Source organism: Gasterosteus aculeatus, chromosome Y (genome assembly GCF_964276395.1).
Source record: "Gasterosteus aculeatus chromosome Y, fGasAcu3.hap1.1, whole genome shotgun sequence".
NCBI classification, from domain to species: domain Eukaryota; kingdom Metazoa; phylum Chordata; class Actinopteri; order Perciformes; family Gasterosteidae; genus Gasterosteus; species Gasterosteus aculeatus.
The window spans coordinates 14,935,085-14,959,882 of record NC_135709.1 but is presented as its reverse complement, the minus strand read 5'-3'; the positions used below and the strand labels follow the sequence as shown (position 1 = coordinate 14,959,882).

The window sequence follows — 24,798 nt, the reverse complement described above, 5'->3', positions numbered from 1 at the left end:
ATTTTGTGGGTGGGCAATACATTTATGTAACGTGGATCGTCTCTGTGGGAAAGAGCAGACAATGGACATTTTAAGGTTCATCTCTTTATAAAAACTCATAAGTAGTTGCATAAGTGAACATACGCTTTGGTCCGAGCGCCAGCATCACCACAACGAGCAGTGATGTACAGGTCACATGACTACAGCAAACCAAACATACTTCAAGTCATCGGAAGAGTTTCAGTAAGACCGAAGTTCACAACAAACCGTAGAACGTCACTTTGTAAAGATGAAAATATTTTTAGGAATAGGCTGGAAATCCATTAAAAATCAAGTGAATACTTAGATAATTACAAAACCTCTTGGTAAAGACAAAGGTCACTTTACTTTAAAACGTAACAATATAAACACGTGACTATTAGGTCCTTGTTCAGTATCGTATGGCTCAACTTCCATTTCTTCAGATCGAAGTATTTAAATAAACTGACACCACATTCTTTGCATGGTTCAGATATACAGGCACATATGGATTATTTTTGCACTATAAAACAGGGCCCGTCCATGTCTTTTTAAATCTATCTTACTATGTACGTAATCCCAAACAGGCATCACGGGAAGCTTTGATGTCGAGGTCAGGACTAGTTTTCCTAAAAGTCTGCATGCTTAAATACTAGAACCTCTTAAGAACGCAAGTCAGTTACTGCTGACCTGTAACACTTCTGACCACCAGGTGGAGCTGCTCTCTATAAACATCGGGACCAGGGTAACACCATATTAATGTATCTATATACATATAACAGTACATGAAGTGGCAGACAAACAATACGTTGAAATCTTTTACCCGAACTAGACAATTTACAAGATGAATAATCAGTAAAATACCAAATACTACATGCCTGAAATAAAAAAAAAAGACTAGGCTTCATGTGAATAACTTTTCTGTATTTACCCCAGTGACACATTGCACCACATCTTTCCTGTGACTGGTTGTCACAACCTCAAAGTTCTTCAGAGGCCTGCATGCAAACTGCATTTGTACAAACTGTTTCATCAACTATTGACCTTAAGAGATACGGTAAACCGTGACACAACCTTTTCTCTATTACCTATTACAGTTTGGTGTACTTACAGATGTTCACGCCCTGCTCACAGTTTACCATAAAAAGCAGTATAAATATATAAACAGGCTTTGGGTGCTCCAGCAAAGATGACCGTACTCTGCAGCCTCAAAAGCCCTCGTGCTGGAGATGCAGCCTCAGTGTACTGCGATCAGATTAAGACACTTCAGTTGGAACGAAACGAAGCAACGGTGGAACGAGAGCAGATAAGAAAACACCCTCGCTTCTTGTTGTGAGGCGAACGGTAATGGGTAACCGACAGCAGTTTTAAATACATTAAGTTTGACACTTTCCAAAAAAAAAAAAGTGCAAGTATGTAATTTGTACATATCGATTGATGAGTCCTTTCTCTCTTTCTCTGACTGACAGACACACTCTCGCTTTCTCTTGTTCTCTACTGGCTTTTCACTTCATGGTATTAAAATGAAGAAGAACTACCAGACGTGACTATTGGTATAATGAGGGATACAAAAAAACAAACACTTAGGTCACTGATTTGGGCAGCGGCTGACCACCCGGCGGCATCCTGCAAAAGTCCGGGCTGGATCGGACCGTGTACACTCCTACCGCCGAGTGGCCCGGGGGAGACCTGGTGTACAGCAGGGGTGCTGGGAAAGCCGAGCGGTCCCGTGGGGCCCTGGAGAAAGGCTTGGAGTATCCGGGCGGCGAGGTGGTTTGCTGTGTGTCTGAACAGCCGGCAGCACCACACTGAAAGGGACTGAGTCTGTCGGCAAAATTAGCCGGAGGAGGAGGGATGATGGAGTCGTCCACCCAGCTGTCCTCCCCCTCGTATTCCGGCTCCTGAGGCAGACTGGGGAGGCCGCACAGCGAGGGGCGAATGGGAGAGGGCGAAGGGGGGGCGAACAGGGGAGGTGGAGGCACAGGGTAGAGGGCAGCGTCACAATCTCGGCCAGCGGCGGGCGGGGCACCGCGGTGCATGCTGGGGATTTCCTCAGGAGTGGAACCCAGCAGCCTCTCCAGGAGGGTGTCGTCCTCATCGGCCTCGGAAAGGTTGTCATACTGGGAGGTGTTGGAGGGCCGTCGGTCTCCGGTGGGCATCGGGACGTACAGAGAGACTGGGAACTTGGTTGGCTTAGGGGGAGGAAGTCTGGGAGGGGAGGAGGTGGCGAAGGCAGGGTGAGCGGGAGGAGCTCCTTTCTGGGCGAGCTGAAGCGACGTGGGGGGTTTTAAGCACGGCTTTGGCGGCAGCTTCATCTGAGTGACTGCTGAGGGGGCCGAGCGAGGAGAGGGAGAGCGCCGCCGGGTCTCCGGACCGGGGGGTCCGCCGTCCCCGTGGCTTTGGTCGTTCTGCTCAGTGTAGGAGAAAGGTGGAGGGGGCAGATCTGGCAGGTCCATGATCTCCTGCGGCAGAGCTTCCAAAGCAGGGGGCTCGTAAGGTGGGGGCCAATCCATCGGATCCTCCTCGGGGTCAGCGGCCTGACTTGCGACAATTTTGGCCGGGCCGACACCCGGAAGCGCCTCCTTCGCGCCTCCGTCCAGTCCTGCCTCGGCACGGGGTTTGTGTTCTTTCGGAGGTAACGGGGGGGCTCTGCAATGCCTCAAGGGAGAAGGCGTCCTCTGTGTGTGGACTACGAGCGTGTCAGGTGACGGCAGAGACGGAGTTCTGGGGTCCTGTGTCTGCTGTGAAGCGATGCCGTCCGCCTGCTGGGCCTCAGCGTCCCGTTGACCCGCAGGCTGCGGATTTGCATTGACCTCCAGAGGGGAGTCAGGCTGCGGAGGCACAAGGAGAATTGGTCTTTCTTGACCCAGAGGTGCCTTTGGCTGCTCTTCTGGCTTGGCTAAACACAAGGAGACGGAGAATATGGAATGTTTGTTAACAAAAGCAGAGTGTAACTTTTGGTCGAGAATGAACTTTTATCCGTGATAATATAATGAATAAAGGAAAACGAGTGCACCTGGAGGAGGATTGCTGAGCTTTTTACTGCGAAGTTCAGACATAGCTGCCTGTAACTGCTCAACCACCACATCGTCGGGCAGGAAGAAAGACACCGCGACCTGCTCCTGAAGAAACTCCCTCAGATCCTCCAACGGCATCTTCTGCAGCCGCTCTGATAGGACAAAGGAAAGTTAACTCAGAACGGATGATGCAAGTCTATGTGACACGTCGACTGAACCCCGACATATGAATCCAAATGACATTGTGAAAACTAATACATCAACACACAAAGCGAGATGTACACCCTGAGGCGACGCTCAAGCAGGCGTCCAATGAAAAGTCAGCCTCTTGGTTCTTCTCCACAGCAACTGGCCACTGGCATTACGTAAGCCAGTTAGGAGGCAGCCGAGCGGCAGGCAGCGTGCGATGACACACTCGGAGCAGCAGCAGCCACGGCCGTACCTGCATGAAACCAGTTTGACTCGCTCAACACTGCGGCGCACCAGAGGGAACGTGGTCGTCCTCGTACTCACTCTTGTGTAGCTTGAGCGTCGTATAAGCCATGGCAGTTAGGATCTTCTCCCCCTCCAGGATGTAGATGTCCCATAAACGCAGGGTAAGGGTGATTGGGGTCTGTTATGTAAGACAGACAGCGGTGGATTAAAAAAATAAAAAGGGGATAAAAACCACACCAGATGTAGTTCGGTGTTCAAAGAGATCTACGGATTAATGAGTTTCAATGCAGATGTCCTCGTGCAGGAAGGAAGGCTCGGGAAGTTTGGGAAATCAAAAACACTCACTCTGTCAATGAAGCACTGCAAAAACCATTTGGTGGTATAAATCCCTGTTGTCATCTGCTCCTTGTCCTGTGGGGTGAGAATGAATGAAGGACAATACTCCATGTAATAATAATAATTATTATTATTATACGTTTTATTTATAATGCATGCATCTTCATCAACAGATCTCAGAGTGCAGTAATCTGCTGCCCGTTACAAATCTTTGGCAGAATGACTTGACTTGATGTACTTTAACTGACCATGTGTTTCTTCAGCTTTGGCAGCATTTTAGAGAGGATCAGCTCATGGTGGGCTTGGTAACGATGCAGCTTGGGGAATCCTGGGATGAAGAAGCCTAGCATAATAAAAAATTGGCAGTAGTTTTAGGAAGTAAAGAATGCTGTACACCAGCATTTCTATAGAGACAATTGTTACGTTGAACAGAAATGCATTTTTAAACATTTTGAACTTTACGTTATTCCAGCTCTGAAGCACAATACTGAGGTAATTCCTCCCCCAGGCAACAGAACCTTATGGTCTCCTCTTTGACAAAATATCATCCACATTTGTCTACACATTAGTCAACATAGCACAGCGTAAACAGATTTTTGTCCTTTTCTACGAGAGGCATTATTATACTGGATGTTTAATATTACAAGCCGTGCTTTGTTTACGTCGGCCTCCATTTCTTCCTCCGTGTCTCACCGTGCATGGCGTGCTTTCCGTTGGTGAGGAGCTGGGACAAAGCCCAGAAGGCATCTTCCTCATTCAGGTACATGAGCAGAATGGCAGCAATCTGACTCATCCCCTGGCAGTAGCTCACCTCCTGGGCGGGGGACATAGGAGAAGGAGACTGGTTCGATTTAACCGGATGGCTAAATGAGAGGGATTATTCAAAATTTAATAGAGCGAGGCACGCACACGCACACACACACACACACACACACACACACACACACACACACACACACACACACACACCTGAATGTCTGATGTGGTCTGCAACTAGACTGTGGATGTGTGTCACTTACTTTAATTGCAGCTTCAGTATTAGAAACACTTTAACCAGAGCGTGTTCAAAAATTTACAGAAGCCCAAAATACATTCTCACTAATGTCATGTCTTCATCAAACACACACTTGGTATTTGTCCATATTAAGGCCGATTTATTTAGCCAGAGCAGATAAAGGGTAAATATATTCATGGTTACACTGAGGTTAAACTACACATTCTCTGCATTCCTCTCTATCATCTCATAGACAAACGGACAAACACATACACCCCCCTCCCTCCCTCTCGCTCGCTGTCTTCTACTGACCCAGTTTCTTCTGAGCGGTGTGTGAAGAGGGGAAAGGGAAAAGGGAAAAAGGGAACAGCACATGGCCGTTTCCTCTGGCTCAAACACCTCCACCGCACAGGAACCGACTCCACAGCCCAGTCAGGAAAACAGACTTGGACTGTGCTCATATATGGGGAGCCGTGATCTACTGTACACAAAGCTGTCTTTGAATGGCCACGTTTTCATCCCTGCACGACGGCAGCAATCTGTGCTCATCACAGAGAAGTATCCTATAGTGATTACTGTTTAATAGACACATACGCATTTACTGTCTTTTGTAAACTACCTCGATGGCCGCACCTACCGGGTAACCTGGCGAGGATCTGTGTCGGAACCTTGTCCTCTTACTACTGGAGTTCCTCAGGGTTCCGTGCTGGGTCCCCTCCTGTTTTCGCTTGGCGCTGTCATTCGCTCGCATGGCTTCTCTTACCACAGCTATGCCGATGACACCCAACTAATTCTCTCCTTCCCTCACTCGGACACCCAGGTGGCGGCTCGGATCTCTGCCTGTCAAACTGACATCTCTCAGTGGATGTCCGCCCACCATCTGAAAATCAACCCCGACAAGACTGAACTACTTCTCTTTCCCGGAAAAGATTCTCTTACCCAGGACCTGACAGTCAACTTTGGGAACTCCGTACTAACGCCCACCTCGACCGCTAAGAACCTCGGCGTCACACTCGACAGCCAACTCTCCCTGACTCCCAACATCGCCGCGACAACGCGATCCTGTAGATACACGCTCTACAACATCAGGAGAATACGTCCCCTTCTCACTCAGAAGGCAGCGCAGGTACTGATTCAGGCTCTTGTCATCTCTCGCCTGGACTACTGCAACTCCCTCCTGGCAGGTCTCCCTGCCACCGCCATTCGACCTCTGCAGCTCATCCAGAATGCAGCAGCTCGACTGGTCTTCAACCTTCCGAAATTCTCCCACACTACTCCACTCCTCCGCTCTCTTCACTGGCTACCGGTGGCCGCCCGCATCCAGTTCAAAACACTGGTGCTCACGTACCATGGTGTGAATGGATCGGGTCCAGCTTACATCCAGGACATGGTCAAACCCTACATCCCAACCCGCACTCTCCGCTCTGCATCTGCAAAACTACTCGTCCCTCCCTCACTGAGAGCAAAACACTCGACTAGATCTCGACTCTTTGCTGTCCTTGCGCCGAAATGGTGGAACGAGCTCTCTGAAGACACCAGGACCGCAGAGAGCCTTCACATCTTCCGCCGCAAACTAAAGACACACCTCTTCAGACTCTACCTCGACTAAAGACTAACAAATCGTAGCACTTAAATTGTACTTGTAACGTCACTCATCTATAGCAAATTGTAAATTGGCTTATTTGAGGAAATTGCACTTTCTTGTTTCTTGTTCTCCTGAGTTTGTACCCTATGGTTGAATGCACTTATTGTACGTCGCTTTGGATAAAAGCGTCAGCTAAATGACATGTAATGTAATGTAATGTAAACATGCACATACACAGGGATTTCTCACTTGGTTGTAAGTGATAGATTCCACCCAAAAGAGACAAACTGTGGCGTGTGGTGGAGAAAGTACAGACAGACTTTAAAGTAGATGCAATTATCATGCCTAACCTCGGCACCCACAACTGCAACTATTTACAGCAAGGACTGCGGAGACTACAAAAAGGGTAAAACGTCCTGGTTTGGCACATTACAAACTATTACTTGAGGTGAAACTAAATCCTACATCTGTTATTTTGGACAGCGTGTCTAGCGGTGTATCATAAATCAAGAAAACCAGGCTCTCTATCCTTGTCCGTTAAAATACGTCCATGAGAACGTGGCCTGACTATATATGTGGCTTCACTGGTGGGCCGACTGTTACGCCGTGTTGCCGTACATTCTGCCAGCACCACATTCATAAATAAAAGATCTCAAAGGCTACAAACACAAATGGGAACAGATGGGTTTAGAGTGCTTGGAATATTCTCTGCGCCATCTAAAACCGACGCACCGTATGAACTGCTGCATCACTGAGGTGCTGCTTCTGCCTCGCAGCCAGTGTTCACGAGACACTTGCATGTTATGTAACACGCAATGTGCCGAAAGCAAGCACACTTCTGCACACACAAACACCCTTACCGTGTTGTAGACGGAGTAAGCTGCTAGTACGTGAAACAGGGCCTGCTGCCTGGAGAGGGAACAGAGAAACCGCCGGTTAAAATGAGGAAGTGGTTCCTAAGCAACAAACGAGTATGTCGAAACGGGCAGTCGGTGTAGTCCGTGAAGGAATTCCCAGAGGTTACATAAATAAGGATTATCTATCTACGGACAGCGGGACGTATTTCTGGCTGCATTGTATCGTTCCAGTAGGGGTTTTATGAGTGTGTGCGTGTGTGTTTCTCTACCCACTGGTCCTACGCTTGAGCTATCCAGCTTTGATTTCAAGGATTAATGAAGGGTGTGTGAGCGCGATCAGTGCTGGAGTAATCAAATCTAATTTTTCTGAATTTATGTTTTCATGGATCAATAAAAGCAAAAAAGGTCTTACATCAAAAGACTTTGTCCAAAGTATGCAGCTTCTCTACACTTTTCTGAGCACTTTGTTATGTGCTGCAGTGTGGATTACAGTCTGAATAGTTTCCAACAGTGAACGCTAATTATATATAGTATTTTCCTTGAAAAAGCGGCAATTAACTAATATAAATGAGGATGAGAGAGGATGTAGCCCCTGCAAGCCTCTGTCGTCAACACAAGTCCTGCAGACAGAGACAGGAAATGCATCTGTGTCTCGCTGCGAGTGAGACACAGATGTTAACCAGCGGGGACGAAGTGAGCAGCCAAGCAGGAAGGAGCGTTGTTTTGGTTTGTTTGTGCTCGCTGGCTTTGAAATGAAGGGGAAGTACGTTACAAAGAGCAAAGGGAGAGTAACCGGCGGGCTGAATAAAGTGGACACGGACAAACAAGTACCTTTCAAATCACGGCCGTCTCCTTATGATGAGGTTCATTTAATGTATGTTTAATGGCCTTTTCTAATATATTTGCATAACATTGATGTGTCATTACCTACGTGTACACTTAATGCCCATTTCTGTATGATTACCGTTTCCTGTGGGGCTTCATGTACTGACAGGAAGGCTAATAAAACACAGGGGAGGAAACCACCGCTTTGGTTGTGTGTGTGTGTGTGTGTGTTCACGTGTGGTGAGGCTGCCACTAAATTTAAGTTAGAGGTCACACTCTGTAGAACACCCAAACACGGTAGGTGAGAAAGAATTGTTTGGACACACGAATATGACAGAAACGCGTGCAAGAGAAGCAGTTTATTTATGATGCGCAGTGACAGCAGTGTGCTTTCAAGATAACCTGAAATTCTGATGAGTGAGGACAAGGACTCACGTGACTCCAAAGCGGTCCATAAACATGATGTGGTTCCTGAAGGTCCTGTTGACGTCCAGGTCTATCTGCTTGATGTCAGCGGAGAAGTTACGAGCCTGCAGCTTCATTCTCTGGAGGACAGAAAGGTTAGGAAAGCTAGCCAAATATCAGTGTTTGTATTTAGGAGACAGTGTTTCCCACAGATCCAATGTCAATGTGTGGGGGCTGACCGGGCGTCGTACTAAAACACACATCGCTAGATAGAACTATACACAATTCATACAATATTATACAACTCTCATAGCTGTAGAACACATATCACGCCCTATACTACTTGTTGTTACAGCCTACATGCCAAGTCTGCAACCTCTGTCAGAGCAATGGATTTTGCAGGGCTTGCTAAAAAAAGACCCGCAAGACAGACGCGGTGTGCACTGAGGGGCTGTATGTGTGTGTGTATGTGTGTGTGTGTGTGTGTGTACGTGTGTGTGTGTGTGTGCCCGCGCGAGTGACAGACTGAGGGAGAGCAGGGAAAAGAAATGCAGCTGAACGAAGACGCTGCGTTAAAAAAATAATAATACATCAAACGCATTGTGTGGCGGCCGGTGTTGACTCTGTGGCGCACCGCCACAAATTAGTGTATGTGTGGGAAACACTGGGAGATACCGTCACCCTTTTTTAAGATCCTTACCTCGTATTTGCCAACGTTTTCTTGTTTGACTTTGTCTATGTCCAAAAGCAAGGCCCAGGCCTGGCCTCTCAGCTGCAGAGGGATTCCTTTATATACTCGCTTCACCAACTGAAACACACGTGAAGAGAGAGTCACAGAGGGTCGCGTATGCTGCTTAATGGAATGTAGCATTGTTAGCTCTCTTGCTATCGGCAAGAACTCATGAAAGGCACTCATGTGCTGGCTTTAACGGTCTTGACCTAACGAGGGGCATTAGGGACCGAGCTGTGGTTAAAAGGGGAGAAAAAAAGATTATTAACCGAAGCGGAAATAATACATGAAATACTTGAGTGAGACAAATGGGAAGAGAGGGTTTAATGATAGAGGTACAGACCTTTTCAGTGTTCCTGTACTTGTCCCAATTCTTCACCATCTTTAGCCATTTCTCCACCCGCTCAATCTCCTGCTGCTTATGCTGGAGAGAGGAGAGACAAACATAAATGGGATCCATATGTGAAAATGGCTGTATAACATGTGCAAGGTCAAAATAGGAACTCGCTACGCAGGTTAAAAATTCATACCTTCTCTTCCAGCGGACTGGGTGTTGGCAGCTCTTTCTCACTGGAGCGAAAAAGGCAGAGACATACAGCATGTATTAGAATCGGCACAGAGGATAGTCTATGTTTGGCCCTGAGAAAACAATACATCCTCCTCATGTGTGAGAATGATAGGATACAAAAAAGGTGGGAAGAGTGACAGAGGACATCGGCACAAAGACAAAGGTGTTCTAGAACTTTAACAACGACGAGGAGGAAGTGGTGAGAGCTTTAAGTCGAGTAACTTACTGCAGAAAGCCGAAGCGGTCGGTGACCTTATAGATGCTGTAGTTCGCATCCTCCCATGGGTCAATGTCGGCACCCTCCTGTCTGCCCTGAAACAAGCCCATAACATACTTCCCATTATGCAAAATAAAAAGCTTAAAGGTGATTTACAATTGTATGTAGGTGCACAGCAAACAACAAGACGATACAGAACAAGTAGAACGTTTAACTGCTGGTAAACAGTGATACACACTAAACACTGCAGTTTACTTCCTTATTAGCACTTATTTTTTCTTACTTTTTAATCTGAATTGGTAAACTAAGCAACCCAAAGTTGCTGTCATAGACGGATCCTTCCTAGTAATCCCATTCGCACTTCCTGTTGTTAAAGAATCCACTCAGGCCATCGACTCCCCCGGTTTGCTGCGTTGGAGAGATGCATCTTTACTGCCCTTCTCGGAGGATGTTTTATGGTCTAAAGAATCCCGAGTTTACTTCATGCTTCAGGAACGTCTTTATGAAGATCTCCATGAGCTGTGTTTCAATATCTGCGCCTGAGCTTTGGCGGTGGTTTAAATCAGTCCCAAAGACACTATAGAAAAATACTGTGGCTCCCACTGGCTCATGACAACTTGTTGACCTGTTGATTAATTTTGATTGTGATAAATATGTGATGTTTGTCGTGGTCAGGTGATGGCATTCCTGTGCACACACTTACCTTGTCATATTTGGCGATGATTTCAACGCGTTCCTCTGCTATCAATAAGTCTATGTCCTTCTTCATGTCAAAATCTAGAAAGAGAGAAAAAGAAATGGAATTGATAATGATCAGAATTGGCATGAACCATTTCAATTTGACAAACCATTTTTGCGTTCATAAGAAACTGTAGTTTGGTGATTTACTGCTGCTTCTTGGGGGGGAATACGGAGACATGATCATGTAGTTGATGAAGATGTTACGAGTGCAGATCAACTACAGATCAGCAGTAAGCTGGGAGGATTAGTGTTCGATGAGGGGGGGGGGCGCCCCCCTGTTATAATGGTAGGGGAAACACTGTTGTTACAACAGATCACTACATATTATTGGAGCTTTCATCTTCTCCCTGACATACAAAGCACCTCACAATGTTCACACCTTGACTCTCCGTCTTAGTCACTTGTCCATCAGCAAACCCAGAAAAGGACAGAAACACATCAGACAAATGATACCAACTGTTTCTCTTTAAAAGTAGCCATGGTACGTAGCATGCTGGAGTCTTAAGAGCCAAAAGGCTGTCGGCAACTTCCTGTTAGTGTTCCAGTGTTCTGGAGGTCCCTGATGCTCAGTGTGAAGGTACAGTTAGCGATCATCTACTGACCGTTATTCTGCTTTTTCTCCTAAGAGTCAATAGTCAGTGTACTGTGGGCCCTTGGAAAAGGATGCAGGAGTCACTTGGTTAGCAAGCAGTGGTATTAAAGAAAAACAATCAAATCATACAACTCATATCAAAGAGGTTTCAAACAGTATACAAAAAAACATTGAAAACGTAAGAACTTCTATCCTCATGTAGACTTGTGACTCGCTGTTTAGGGCTTTTAAAAATACTCCTCTTCCAAATCTGTCCAACTTTGAGATTGTAAAATTCATCTCTTCTTTTCACCCCGCTCACATCAGACGAGTGGAACAGATTTAGACCCACTCACAATATCCGATTTGGCACTTTTGCCCCCACGATTATGAAATACAGAAATACTGTGCTAAAGAACCGAATAATCTTCTGTTGTGTTTTTCAGACTCAGACAGGTTTATCACTTTGTGATTAATAATCACATCTAAGTTCAATGAAAACAATCATTAAAAAAGGATAAAGAAAGTATATTTAAACAGATATGTGTGCTATTGCGAGACTATTTGAGCCATAATCTCAAGCAGGAATAGTATGAACGGTAACACAGAGTAACAACAAGCATGACCAGGGGACTGTGAACATCTGTACAGTTGCTAACGCATAATGCAATACAGAGGCAAGAAAGCAACACACTGATCAGAGCCCATTAAGAAAGAGTCAGGTAAGTGGACAACTGATGCCAAAGGTACTGACAGCCCCTCCTCTCTCACAATACAACCTCCCCGGGACCCCAGTCGGCCCCAGTAAACCGGGCTCAGCTGTTTAGCAGTTGTCAGGGCTGAATTAACGCCCCCCCTCCCACCCCACCAAGGAAGAACAGCCCTGCCTCTCACTTGCCAGATCAGCATCTCAGAGTGATGCTTGAATATGAAGAATATGCCAGTTATGCGTACCGGGCAAAGTGGAGACACACTTCCAGATCTCTGGCTATTTGCACCCTGTGAATTTACTGCAGTCTTGAAAGCATCTGCTGTGTTTCTTTATTATTTCAAGCTTTATTATTTCATGAGATAGAAGACCAAGCTGGAACCTTAAATGCAACATAAACGTGAAATAAATACAGTGTTGACCCCACCCAAACCCACGGGGAAACACTAAAATATTATCAAATAAATGAACTGCCAGTTGTGCCACTCCAAAAATGGACAGGCTTTACAGAAGAGCCTGACGCGACAAATGCCACGGCGTAGGAACACTCTCACTGACGTTTGACGACACATGTGGCCAGCGGAGGCCTCGGGTGGTATGTGCGTCTGAAAGGCCTCGCGGGGAACAGGTGTGTGCCCCCCTGCGTCCCCACACAGGGACCCTTATGCCTTACGCTGACCACGGCACAGATTTCCTCACCGTCATTTCCACACAAGAACAGCGGGCCAGCTGGCATAAGTTGAAAAGGGGCAGGGCGAAGGGAAACAAATGTCAACAGTTTGTTAAAAAACAATTTGTTGATGGCTCTAAAAATGCTCATTAAATATAAATATAAGAAAAGAGAGTGGAGACAGAGTTCACAGGACGGGGAGTGAGAAGGTGCAACTTTTATTTCATGCTTTTTCATTAGGCACCAAGTCCCTCTCCCTCTCTCGCCCGGGAATCCAGTTCTTTCTTTCATATCAACAGCTGAGCGTCTTCGGAACAGGTGGCAAGTGAAACCAGACCGCTGAACAAATGGCGCTTTCCTTTCACATGTTCATCTCAGCTCCAAAGTATTTCAGGTTTTTCTAGATGTCAGCATAGTTTTGTCTATGTCGGCTGCGTGAACGGCTACAAAGTCAACGCAGCGTTTTCCATTCAAGCTGCATGTGAGGTCCCTGTTTTCAATCGCTTGTGTCCTTGAGGTAAAGTGGTGTTCAGCTTCATGTTTAAGTTCCAGCTGTTTACTTCCTGTGTTGAGTCTCCAGAATGCTGATAGTATTGTGTTGGGGTCAGGAAGAAAAGGAAGCCGGGGACCGGCTCCTTAAAAAACAGGTTCAATAACCTGTGTGACAACAAAATGAGCCGTGCTCAACCAAGGAAAACCCTTCCACGGACAAAGCTTCAAATCCTCGTGAGCGATTGCACATTGACACTGCTGGCATTTTGCCCCAAAGTGCACAGATATTTACTTTGAACAGCTTTCTTTAAGTGGTGACTGGAAAAGTCTCTGGTTGCGTTGAGGATCGGGGTGTCACATTAAAAAAGTATAATTTAAAAAAGGGAATAAGTGGCAGAGATAGTTACTGAGTGGGAGGGAGAGAGCTTACAGGGACAGTGTAACATCCCACCTGGGGGATTGGGACAGTGTGGCTATTCAAAAAGGAGGAGAGAGCTAATACCGCAGGAAAGGGACTCATTTTAGATTTGAATTATGTGCAGCTTTTAAGCAGTAGACACACTGGCATTCACCTCTCTTATATTAAAATACGGAAATCTGTTCGGGTGGGCAGAATGAGGGCGAGGTGGTGACAAAGTGGCATGTGAGCCTGTTTACACAGCGAGCGGACCCAAGGTCCGGGTAGGTGGCTAACGCACGATGAATACGCACTGGAAAACCGCTACGGCTACATTTTGATGACCCGCTCTCTGACAGGATACAAACTTTGTAAGGCTTAGGTGACATCATTTCCGAGTGGTTCTGCAACTTGCAGCTTGCACAGCCGTCTGAATGACACCCACCCGTGCACGCGTGGTGTTAAGCAGAGATCAAAACCAGTCAGAACCTCCGTAAGTGATTCATCACGGTAAGGTGCCACCTCCAAACACATTGCAAACAATCCGGCGGCATTCAGCCCTGCAACCAATCACACAGCTTCACGTGCCCAGAGAAGGCCAGAAATACTACTTGTGTCTGAGTAATTAGGGAGAGTATTTTTATGACAAAGATGTTCAGGGTGTAAATATGTTTGTTAGTCTCAGCATGGAAACCCCAAAGGCTATTATTCCGGTTTTTGAGACAAGGCTGAAAAAAGCCCCAGAAAATGCTACTCATTTCCAGAACTGATAACATTCAATTCAAATGAGTATGTTTTACTTGAATTTAACACATACATTCAGTTGTATTTTAACCTTTACTCACAACCCATTTCCACTAAAGCAGCGATTCCCAAAGTGTGGGCCGCGAAGGTACTGCAGGTGGGCCGCGAGAGGTCATTTACAATAAATAAAAAGTTTTTAATTTTCAATTTTGAAAAGTTATATATAAAAATATGTATGATGCGGCAAATTAGTTATGTGAAACATTAATTTATAAAGCACAAACAATTTAAACGAACAGATTGGTTAATCGGTTGATCCATACTGGTTGTACACAGCGCTCAAGGCGCTCTGCCAAACATGACAAAGCTCGTCTACGACGGCGAGATGCTGAGCGGCGCTCAAGCGCTTGAGATATGGAGCTTGTTTCAGGGCACGTCGGAGAAACAAAGCTGTCGTTCTTGCCGAGCACTTCATGAGATTAAAGAGCGAGAGACGGTGCCATTTTCTCTACAGTAGCTGAACCATCTTAACGGGAAAAGGAAGTTATTCTAAAAGGAGGCCTTGGCAGGCGGCGTGGCTGGAGAGCAGCCGGAGATTTAAGGCGTGGATGGCGAAGGGGGCGGTGGGAGCCGACGCACCTTGCAGCATCGATTGGACCCTGAAAGCACCGTCTCCACCTGTCTGGCAGTCGTCGACTATGGAAACTCTGAGTACAGGAGGTTCCACCGGACTAACGGTGAGGGGTGGGTGTGTGTGCGTCAGTGGGTAGACGGCCTGTGCTGAAACTAACTAGCGTGTGAAATGTTTAAGCCGTGGTCTTCTTCCTACTTACAGGTAAAGGCAGTAAAAACCCAAAGAACACCGACGTTTATCGGTAATTTTAAGATTTGATCAAACTCTTTGTGGTTGCCACTCCTAAGTCACTTCCCACTGAACTGCTGATGGCGCGACAGAGGACGAGACCACAGATGTTTTGGTTCATTTTACCACTGAATGATTAGTCAACGCCGCGTGGTCAGCCAAGGGACGGTCCGGCTGTGAGATCAGACCGGCTCAGGCCAAGCACTCAATCAACCACGCGAACTGCTCTGTGTCACGCATGGCACAGCACACGCTGTGATTAACTCATGTTACCATCCAGCAATGTGCCAGAGGCAACTATGGAAATGCCATCTCATTAGGACTGTCCATGATTGACGGTCCACATTTTAATGTTAAATAATAAATGCCCCTCATTTGTGTAATTCAGTTACTTTCTGTTGGCCCTTCCATGACTGCTATATTTCCAAATGTCTTCGCACATATTTCTGGTGTACATGCAAGACAATCCGAAGATATAATTAAACAAATTCGATGTAGTACTAGGTGCTATAGGTGATGCTATTTTGGTAGGCAAATATCAGAATTCACAGCGATGAACTTCAAAGGATGTGTTGTCAGAGGTGTCAAGTAACGAAGTACAAATACTTTGTTACTGTACTTAAGTAGAAATTTTGGGTATCTATACTTTACTGGAGTATTTATTTTTCAGACGACTTTTTACTTCTACTCCTTACATTTTCATGCAAATATCTGTACTTTCTTCAGATACATTTGTTGTTTTGTTGTGTCTCTGAATGTCGCCATGTTTCCACCATCCGGAGGCACCTTCTGATCACATTGTAACGGACTGACATGTTGTGTGAGCGAGGTAAGAGTTTGTCCTTAATGGAATTTCTTACATTACTTTTACTTTTATACTTTAAGTAGTTTTGAAACCAGTACTTTTATACTTTTACTTAAGTAAAGAGCTTGAGTCGATACTTCAACTTCTACAGAAGTCTTTTTAAACCCTAGTATCTGTACTTCTACTTGAGTAATGAATGTGAATACTTTTGACACCTCATGATGGGAAACACTGAACTGGCAGCGGTCGGTTATCAAAACATTGGCCAAATAACCAGTATGTTCAGGCTTCATGAGCAAATACAGAATTCCTTTGTGTTCATTTCCAAAGCCGCATTAAGACACACATCACTTTATTTAATACGCTGCTTGCAAGTCGCTGTGTTGTGCCAGACTCTCAATAAAACATTTAGGACAAACCCACGGTCATGAAGATACTCATTTAACGTTACATGGACTCTGCGTGAGGAAGAGGAGGAGGAGGAGGAAGAGGAGGAGGCTCCTTGTCAATAAATACCAACTTTCCAAAGACCACTTTTCCCACCCGGTGTCGCTCCGATCTGCCGGCGCATCGCAGAGAAAACCAATCGGCTGTCTGGATGCTAAATGTTTATACTTCTCATCCAAACACAATCACATTCACTGTCCGCATAGCGCCATTTATCTAGATGGGGTTTTGTGTTTGTGTTTTTGAACTGCGACAAGCCGGAAGTAACGAGGCTGTTTTTGTAAATGTAAGAAGTAGAAAGTACAGATATTTGCATGAAAATGTAAGGAGTAGAAGTAAAAAGTCGCCTGAAAAATAAATACTCCAGTAAAGTATAGATACCCAAAATGTCTACTTAAGTACAGTAACGAAGTATTTGTACACGAAATTCGTTACTTGACACCTTTGACAACACATCCTTTGAAGTTCATCGCTGTGAATTCTGATATTTGCCTACCAAAATAGCATCACCTATAGCACCTAGTACTACATCGAATTTGATCTGGAGAACATTAGACTCGATTAAAAATACACAATTGTGACTGAAACAAAAATTATATTACCAATCAGTGCCTTGCGGCTGCAGCAGCGACACCAATCAGGATTCAGGAGGTGTGTAAACATACACGCTGTGGATCAGCCCAGTGGTCCCCAACCTTTCTTACCTCATGGACCGGTTTCATGTCAGACAATATTTCGCGGACCGGTCGAGAAGGTCCGACGGGGGGGAAGAGGGGAGGGGGGGTAGTAGTCGTTGCGGGCGGAACGACCGACGGGGGTGGGGGGGAGGGGGGGGGTAGTAGTCGCGCGCTCTGTGTTCGCTGGGCGTGCACGGTAAAAGGACAAGAAAAACGGCAGTGACGCGCGCACATAATTAGGAGAAAATCCAGTCAATGTTCAAAGGCTCTGCCTCCCCTGTCATCATGAGCGGGGAGCAAAGCTGTTGCTTCACTGAATAAGCCTGTATGCTTAATCAATTATTTTAAGTCATGAAAGGTGTAGAGTAGCCTGTAAGCGTTAGAAAACAAGTCAGTTCTCAATGTGAAAACAAAACATGCTGTAGGCTATTTATGATGACATAGGTAGTACATGAGTGTTCCTTTAACTTATGTTGTCAGTGTAATTGACAGCCTGCTTAACTGGTTAACTCTTAAATTCAAATTATTTTTTCAGGCAGTGATAGGACAGGCAATGATGCAGAGAGCACAGGGAGAGGAGAAACACCAGGTCCAATAGAGAGAGGAGAAGCCCATAACGCGTGTTCTGGGGTTCATGGTTCCTCTGTGCAAGGCAGGACCTGACGTGGAGGACAAGGAGGCCCTCTGGGCACTACTGTAAAAAGGAGACTCCGTATGTAGATAGTTCTTAATCTGCAATTGTCTTGTTGTGTTGACATACTTTTCTTTACTGTTTTCTTAAATTTAATAAACTACAAACTACTAACACATTTATTCATTGTCATTGATTGTATATGACTTTTACTGATAACATAATGCAATATAGCCAGGACAGCCTTACAGAGTCGCGACGCTTTGTGTTGCGTTGCTTCACATCGCGTCGAGGTCTGTATGATCACAAAATTCAGAGTTTACCCACCTCTAATTTTACCACTACAGCACTGATAATTCCTGACAATAGAAGACTCACAATGTTAAAAGGTCCATGCCAGCAGGCAGGCGTGATGGTGCATGGACAATGGACAATTGTTTCCCCTTCGTGATTGACTCACAGTAAAGCCTGGCCAACAGTGTGCTAACCTAATCCACTCTGGACTGCGTTGAAACGACCACAGAAGCCGTATAAGGAAGAATATTGACTTGGGGTCATGGTCTTGGGGAATGACACCAAATCAGGGAGAGAAAACAGCTGGGAAAAGTTGATGACCGGCCTCTAAGTATGCTTAACAAGAAATTCCCGTTTCTTGTCTCCCTGCGTGTTTTTTTTGTCTGCAGGATTTGAGTTTACACATTAAAAAAAATAGCAACGACACAGAGAAAGTATGACCCGTGGATGAAACATCCAGAGCACAGGGACTGCGGGGGGGGGGGGGGCACATGCCTGAGAATAGCTGTCTTTATCCCTAAGGGGCATCCCTGTCCTGTATTACTGCTGTCGCTCTGCCTTTTCGTTGACAGGAATGTCAAGCAAACAGTGTTCATAAACACTAAACCGCATGACCCAGCTGGGAAAGCAAAGGATTCATAATACCATATGTGGAAAACTCTTATTTAGGTTAAAAAGTAACTGGTGCTTTGCATTTATCTAGGAGTATTACGAAGCCTTTCATTTACTGACATGTTGTTTCTTTAAATCCAGCTTGTTCCATAACCTGTTAATAACCAGCCCATTTTTTAGGCCTCTGCTCAAATTTGCAGGACTATATCTCTGCAACCATATGGTCTATTGAATAATTTGTGTGATGTAATATGTGCCATCAAATATAACTTATTATTAAGGTGGTTATTTGATAAGTCTTCTCCCCCTCCAAAGGGGGTTGGGCCATTTTCAAAAATACCCTTACAAAACGTCAACAACCCAATTGCGATGCAATCCTCAGCCACAAGATGCAAAGCTCCAGACAACATGAGATCTGAGGAAACGTACCACATCCCAGCTCGGGTTCAATGCATTCACAAACTGAGTGAGTCAATAACTCAGAAAGGTCAACAACTGTTGATTTCTTGTCAGAAGCTCAGAGAAATGATGCCGGGTTCACAGAGGTACACATTCCATTGGTTATGATATTCTAATCTTCAAAGTATGTTCACAGGCACAGAACCAGAGGACTACGGTCCACGTGAGAGGAACCTAAAAAGTAATTTCACTGGGAATCAACAGAAGGAGGTTAAGTATTTGGAGGGAAAATACATCTAAAAAAAAAGACAAAGCAAAGAGATTATAGACAAGTTTCCTGAGTGAAATAGGCGGGCCGCCATTGGCCTTTCACTCTGCCAACAACCGGTTGTGTCTGCAAAGCACTTCCGGTTAGCGAGTTAGCGTCTTTCACGGTCTTTGGTTAGCGTGCAGAAAAAGTAAACTATGGATGTGTTACATGCCGACACGGCTCCGGGACATATTGTGCTGTTCACGGTTGCAACAACTCGTGGCGATTGCTGAATGTTTGGTCAGAAGGAGAATGTTTCGACCATCAACCATCTACAAGTGAGTAAAATGCTATAGATTTGCACTCAAATACAGAAGGCTTATCATTCAAAGTCAACACAGTCTACTAATTATTACGCAGACGAATGTCAGCTTTTTCATAGAAAAAAAAAGTAAGTTAATACCTTTATCCATTCCGAAGCTATTAATAGATATGTCAGGGGTGGGCACTTTGACGCTCGTCAGTCGACTTTGAAGGGTTAAAGCATGCTTTTAGTGCAGGCAGGCTAGAGGGGATTACTTTTTCTTTTTATTACTCTTCGTGTTCTGTTATATATTAACACACGGATACATACAAACCTCTTAATACAAGCATAAGATGGGCTAACGTACCTTCCAAAGCACGGCGGCTGCATGGCTACAGGTACAGCCTGCAGTCTCCACATCTCCCGTCTTGGTAACCAAAACCCAGGCGTTATGCGCTGAATTGTTAACGGACTGGCTTGGTTGAACATCGGCCTTTAGGTAAATTAAACTGCCCATATCGTGTAAAAGTACACAGTCCACTTTGTCGGAATGGAGGTACTGAAACGCCTCTGAGCTTTTCAGGTTATTAAGGCATTCCCATCCACCGCCATGGAATCAATAAAATAAGAAAAGATCTTGGATGTTGTGCTGCTGGGCCATATCGACATGTTGTCCGCCCATGATGTTACCTTACTTGGATGCGGAATGGTCAAAACACCATTTTTAACAAGATTTTCGGTCGAATGTTGCCATTCCAAAGCCCGTTTTACACCACTACTCAGCCTGCGCCGGTTCTTGGCAGAAACAGGAAGTAAACCGGAAGTGACAATAAGAAACTTGTCTATAGAGGGGAAATTCCCGATCTGCTTAATTTAACCTTTACACAAATGGCAAAAGACAAACCACTACGTGGGCCACACAGCTATCACTCATCTCCTCAGTGGGCATCCGTTTTCAGCCTGAGTGACCATCTGTAGTCTCAACAGTCATGTGACCTCAACATTACTAATGATAGAGTCGGGAATAGATTACGCTACTTAACAGACATTTCATGTAATACAAATTGTGCACCGGCCCCTGGCAGAGACTCCGTCTACAGCCCAAATCAAATGAACCATGACCTGATGGTTCCCAAACACACAGAGGTTTATCAAATTGGAACAGATAACAGCATGTAGGTGTGAATGTGACACCCTGTCCCTGTGTACCGCTGATTATCACCCACAGTGTGCTGTGATATCCCAGCGGACCTTATGACCCTGACCCAAATATGACGCGCTATGTAAATGTCGTACTTTCAAGACGTTTCGAGACAGAACGAACGCACCGAAACCGTGAAAAGACATTTCACGACTCACACAACAGAGCTAAAGCCTCTCTGTCTCAGCAATGGTAATCAAAAGGCTTCAGTATCTTATAATAATAAAAGCTATTGAATTACATTTAATTGATGTCTCTCATCAGTGCTTTTATTCACCAAACAGAACCAGAACATATGCAATACTACTGCAACACTTTCATCCATAGAAATATACTGTATGCCAATGATGCATCATGCGGTGCCCTAAGTGGGGGTTTACAGTATGAGAAATGACTTTTTCACCAAATCAGTAATAAGAAAAGACTAATTCTGTTGACAGAGACTCTTTCACAGGCATAACAACTAAATAAGGGCTCACATGCTCTGCCTCACACGTGGCTCACATCCTGTTGGCATTGGACTGCGCAGGCAGATCATTGTTCAAGGGCACATTAAAGTCCCAGAAAGCTTCCTACAAAAGGAACTTTTAAAACATCCATTGTATAAAAGGTCAAACTGTCCAGCTAGATGTGGCTGTTCAAACACCAAACGTTGACGTTTCAGGCTACTCTTTGATTCAATGAGAAAGAAATACAAAATTGTCACTATAAATAGACTGATTGACAAAAAAGCACAAATCCAAAATTGGGGAACACATCTGCATATGGAAACTCAATTTTTGAAAGGTGGTATTTGAAACGTGGCATCACATTAAAAATTATGATGGGTGAAAAATTAAGCCATTTAACGGCAAGCACAAAGGAAGAGGAAATAACTGTTGAAGGGGCGGGTGTGTGCGAGGGCCCTCGCTCATGCATCACACAACCCTACAGCAACAATGCTGTCACCTTTTCTCCTCAAATCTCGAGAAGAGTGTCACACAATACGGGCTGAACATAGCAACAGTAGATAAAACACAAAAGCACTTCGTGGTCTGCATGCTCGCAGGCGCGTGCATGTCCAATGAAGAAAAAAAATATTACTCATCACTGTAGGAATCTTTTTCAGAGGCAAACGACGGTGGACTGATTGATGATATATAATCATGTCTCCTTCAACGTCTTTCTCAAACACAAGGACGAAGCTCACAGATTATTGACATTGCATGTCTAAATGTGGGGAATTGGAGCACATCGGTTACATTACCTTTACACTGAAAACAAAAACACAAGAGGCGGTGTGTTTGTGTGGGGGGCGGGGATGGCGAAGTACAATGACCACCAGAGATCTGGTAGAGAATGATAGATAAATCCTGCTGGAGATCTTTCCCTCAGTTCTTCTGTAACCCCGAACTCATTGCACGAGCCATAGAAACGCCCCGTTTAAAGCTTTCGAATGAACCCCGCGTGGGAAGAATTGACACATACAGACCAGTATCGAACTGGTTGGACGCTGTTGGGTTAAATCCTGCTCGCTGCGACGGGGGGAACCGCGTTCATCTCGATTCGCGAGCACAGTTCCTGATTCCGACACTTATCACCATTAGTCAAAATGCGGAAGTGGAGGATGTCAGGACGGAGTGTCAATGATTTCATACGAAGGCATAAACACACACCCGCGCGCGCCCCCACACACGCACGCGCACTGTCAGAGCGGTTGACCGAGGACAGCAAAGCGCATATTCTACCGGGGACACATTTACCATCTAGAGTTTATATAAGCCATTTTATAAATTCAGTAGAGAACGCGAAGAGTTATTTAAAAACGGAGCGCTCGGTCCCTGCTCGCGCTCGGTCCCTGCTCGCGCCACTTAAAGGTTGACGAGGCAGCGCGTGCATTTGTGCGCTTACAGTAAAAACATTTCGGTTCCGCTGAAACGAGAGACACAAACGACGTTACGCGCGGGAGACGCGATGTAACGTTGACGATAACCAGCGGTGGCCACGCGGGAGAAGCCGTTACAGACGGTAAACAAAAAGCACACACACACAAAAAGGAGGTGTTCAGGGGACAGGTACAGTGTCCCCCCCGGTCCGGTGGCTCCGGGGTGAGCGGGTAACGGTCAATCGCTCACCTTCTGGCGGGACTTCCTACACGCAGAGACGAAGACAAACTATCCGCATTATGTCCCTCGCCGTCCAGGGAAGCCCTGTCAACGCAACGCGGCCTTCTGTGCCGGAGAACTTCGACTTGCTTCGTCCAGGTATCGATCCGCATCGACGCTGGTCAACAAAAAAAAAAAATCGGATGCACGTCCGAGTCCGCGTGCCGCGAGCTCATCGGAGGCTGGTGACGCTCTCGCTGAAGCGAAGTTTCCGAAGTGTAAAGGGCATCGTATGGTGTTAAAGACGGTAAGACGTGATATTTACTGGTTTGCTTTAATATTCTTACTGGCATTATTAGTTAACGTGCAAATTCAAAGCTTTCCTTTCATAACGTGATGGAACACACTTATACAAACGTTTAAGGAAATGAAACAGCTACTCTATAAAACGAGAGAACTCTCGCGAGATTCCTGCGAGATTTCCGTGAAGTGCGAGATTTCGTTGGTATCCTAGGAGACAACGTCGGCGTGCAGCGTCCGCAGTGCGGAAGAGGCGTCGCGTTTTTGTCTCTGGTGATGTTTGTGTTCCCCACAGAGCGGCGGACACGATGGACCTACCGGATGGCATCAGGAAGCGCTTAGAGGACTTTTCTCGGAACGTGTTATTCGACCAGAGCGGGACTCGGACCGTCGCAAGAGAAAATGACACGTTTTTGCCCCACGGTAAACTACGAGTGGACCGTACTTGCGTTATCAGCGCCGAGGATGACGTAGTTAACCATCGATATGAACGTTTGTGTTGAGCTGCGGTTGAGGTAGCGTCGTTTTAACAGCCGATGCTGCTTCTGGTGTTGCTTTGTTTTACAGACAAGCGGCTTCTGTCGAGTCTCCACCTCCAGATGTCTCTGTACTTTAACATGTGGTTCTTCCCCTTGTGGTGGATCAGCGAAGCTGTAATGCTGCACCTCAAGGTGAGCCATGCACACGGAAAGTTAGAGACTGTGATGGTGAATGCTTTCAATAATGAATGAATTATCGCTAAGAGTAACAAAGTGACCTGCATTTGAATACATTTAAGTTAATTGTTGCTCGGTTTGTTTAACTGAATTCATGTAATTGTCATTTCTACCAGTATCCTGCCTTGCCCGACTACTACAAGTTCATCCTGGTCACCGTTCTCATCCTGATGACTCTGATAGAGGCCATTAGACTCTTCCTCGGTTATTCTGGGAACCTGCAAGAACAGGTAATGCATCCCTTACAGGAACATAGATACAGTCGAAATAGAGATTATAACTCCTGTCATACCTGTGTTTGTGTTTAGGTCCCAGAGCTGGCTGGATTTTGGCTGCTCAGCATCCTGCTGCAGTTTCCACTAATCCTGTTTCAGCTCTTCAATGAAGCCATTGTTATGCAACCCCTGGAGAGAGGTGTTCACATAGTACTCGCCATATTTATACTCGCACAGGTAATGTCAACTTCCTTTTTAAAGACAGAATAGATGTAAGTCATCCATTTCCAAACTGCATGCAAGTAAATGTACGTTATTTATTGTTTGGTGATTGTCATATACTTCTTTTGGCTGTTTTTATTGAATGTTTTTCTTCTGGAATGTTCAGGCCCTCTCTGGTTTTGTGACGCTCCGGGACATGGTCCGACACACAGGAAGACATTTTCATCTCCGACAGTTTGACTGAGTTCTTCTTCACTGCGACACACACATCCCCCCTTTGTACCTCCCACTCGGAGGCTGATGACGAAAAAATGATGTGTAACCTTTTAGTATTACATGTAGAACATTTTACATTCACTGTGCACGAATGAGTATTAATGAAAAAAGTTGTGGACATATCTTTTTATATATTTTATTGTAAAACTTTTTTCTGTAGCATTGCAATAAACAGTATCTAAGAAACACACACAACAAATCACATTCTTCCAT

The 24,798-nt window shown here is 45.4% G+C and overlaps 2 protein-coding genes across 7 annotated transcripts; one reads left to right on the top strand and one right to left on the bottom strand.

Moving 5' to 3' along the window:
- Positions 1-68: 68 nt before the first annotated feature.
- LOC120812426 (uncharacterized) lies at positions 69-23,101 on the bottom strand. Of its 4 annotated transcripts, none has more exons than XM_040168355.2 (14): positions 22,887-23,101; positions 10,670-10,743; positions 9,976-10,061; positions 9,712-9,751; positions 9,525-9,605; positions 9,152-9,259; positions 8,482-8,591; positions 7,225-7,273; positions 4,479-4,599; positions 4,034-4,128; positions 3,795-3,860; positions 3,528-3,627; positions 3,014-3,166; positions 69-2,896 (listed from the first exon to the last, which is right to left on the bottom strand). In XM_040168355.2, the coding sequence occupies exons 2-14, from the start codon at positions 10,733-10,735 to the stop codon at positions 1,581-1,583; spliced, it is 2,391 nt and encodes a 796-aa protein (XP_040024289.1). In that variant the 5' UTR covers positions 10,736-10,743; positions 22,887-23,101; the 3' UTR covers positions 69-1,580. The 4 variants fall into 4 exon arrangements, with proteins under 4 accessions (XP_040024289.1, XP_040024291.1, XP_040024290.1 ...); XM_040168357.2 differs by lacking the exon at positions 22,887-23,101 and adding an exon at positions 22,019-22,456; XM_040168356.2 differs by lacking the exon at positions 22,887-23,101 and adding an exon at positions 22,244-22,383.
- LOC120812428 (transmembrane protein 17B-like) lies at positions 19,474-24,784 on the top strand. 3 transcript variants are annotated; one of them, XM_078097830.1, is made up of 7 exons: positions 22,462-22,779; positions 22,955-23,163; positions 23,452-23,579; positions 23,724-23,827; positions 23,989-24,102; positions 24,181-24,324; positions 24,476-24,784. In XM_078097830.1, exons 3-7 carry the CDS (start codon positions 23,465-23,467, stop codon positions 24,551-24,553), a joined length of 555 nt encoding a protein of 184 aa, XP_077953956.1. In that variant the 5' UTR covers positions 22,462-22,779; positions 22,955-23,163; positions 23,452-23,464; the 3' UTR covers positions 24,554-24,784. The 3 variants fall into 3 exon arrangements, with proteins under 3 accessions (XP_077953955.1, XP_077953956.1, XP_077953957.1); XM_078097829.1 differs by lacking the exons at positions 22,462-22,779; positions 22,955-23,163 and adding an exon at positions 19,474-19,605; XM_078097831.1 differs by lacking the exon at positions 22,955-23,163 and having other exon boundaries at positions 22,621-22,779.
- The last annotated feature ends 14 nt before the right edge of the window (positions 24,785-24,798 follow it).

What these genes read in the sequence shown, in the direction of transcription:
- LOC120812426 (XM_040168355.2), bottom strand. Translation starts at nt 10,735, where the DNA reads ATGAAGAAGGACATAGACTTATTGATAGCAGAGGAACGCGTTGAAATC. An exon ending in GACCGCTTCGGCTTTCTGCA is followed by an intron (nt 9,752 to 9,975) that starts GTAAGTTACTCG and finishes TTTTCGCTCCAG; the next exon opens with TGAGAAAGAGCTGCCAACAC. An exon ending in TGCAGTGCTTCATTGACAGA is followed by an intron (nt 3,628 to 3,794) that starts GTGAGTGTTTTT and finishes CTTACATAACAG; the next exon opens with ACCCCAATCACCCTTACCCT.
- LOC120812428 (XM_078097829.1), top strand. Translation starts at nt 19,487, where the DNA reads ATGTGTTACATGCCGACACGGCTCCGGGACATATTGTGCTGTTCACGG. An exon ending in TGACACGTTTTTGCCCCACG is followed by an intron (nt 23,580 to 23,723) that starts GTAAACTACGAG and finishes TTTGTTTTACAG; the next exon opens with ACAAGCGGCTTCTGTCGAGT. An exon ending in CTGTAATGCTGCACCTCAAG is followed by an intron (nt 23,828 to 23,988) that starts GTGAGCCATGCA and finishes CATTTCTACCAG; the next exon opens with TATCCTGCCTTGCCCGACTA.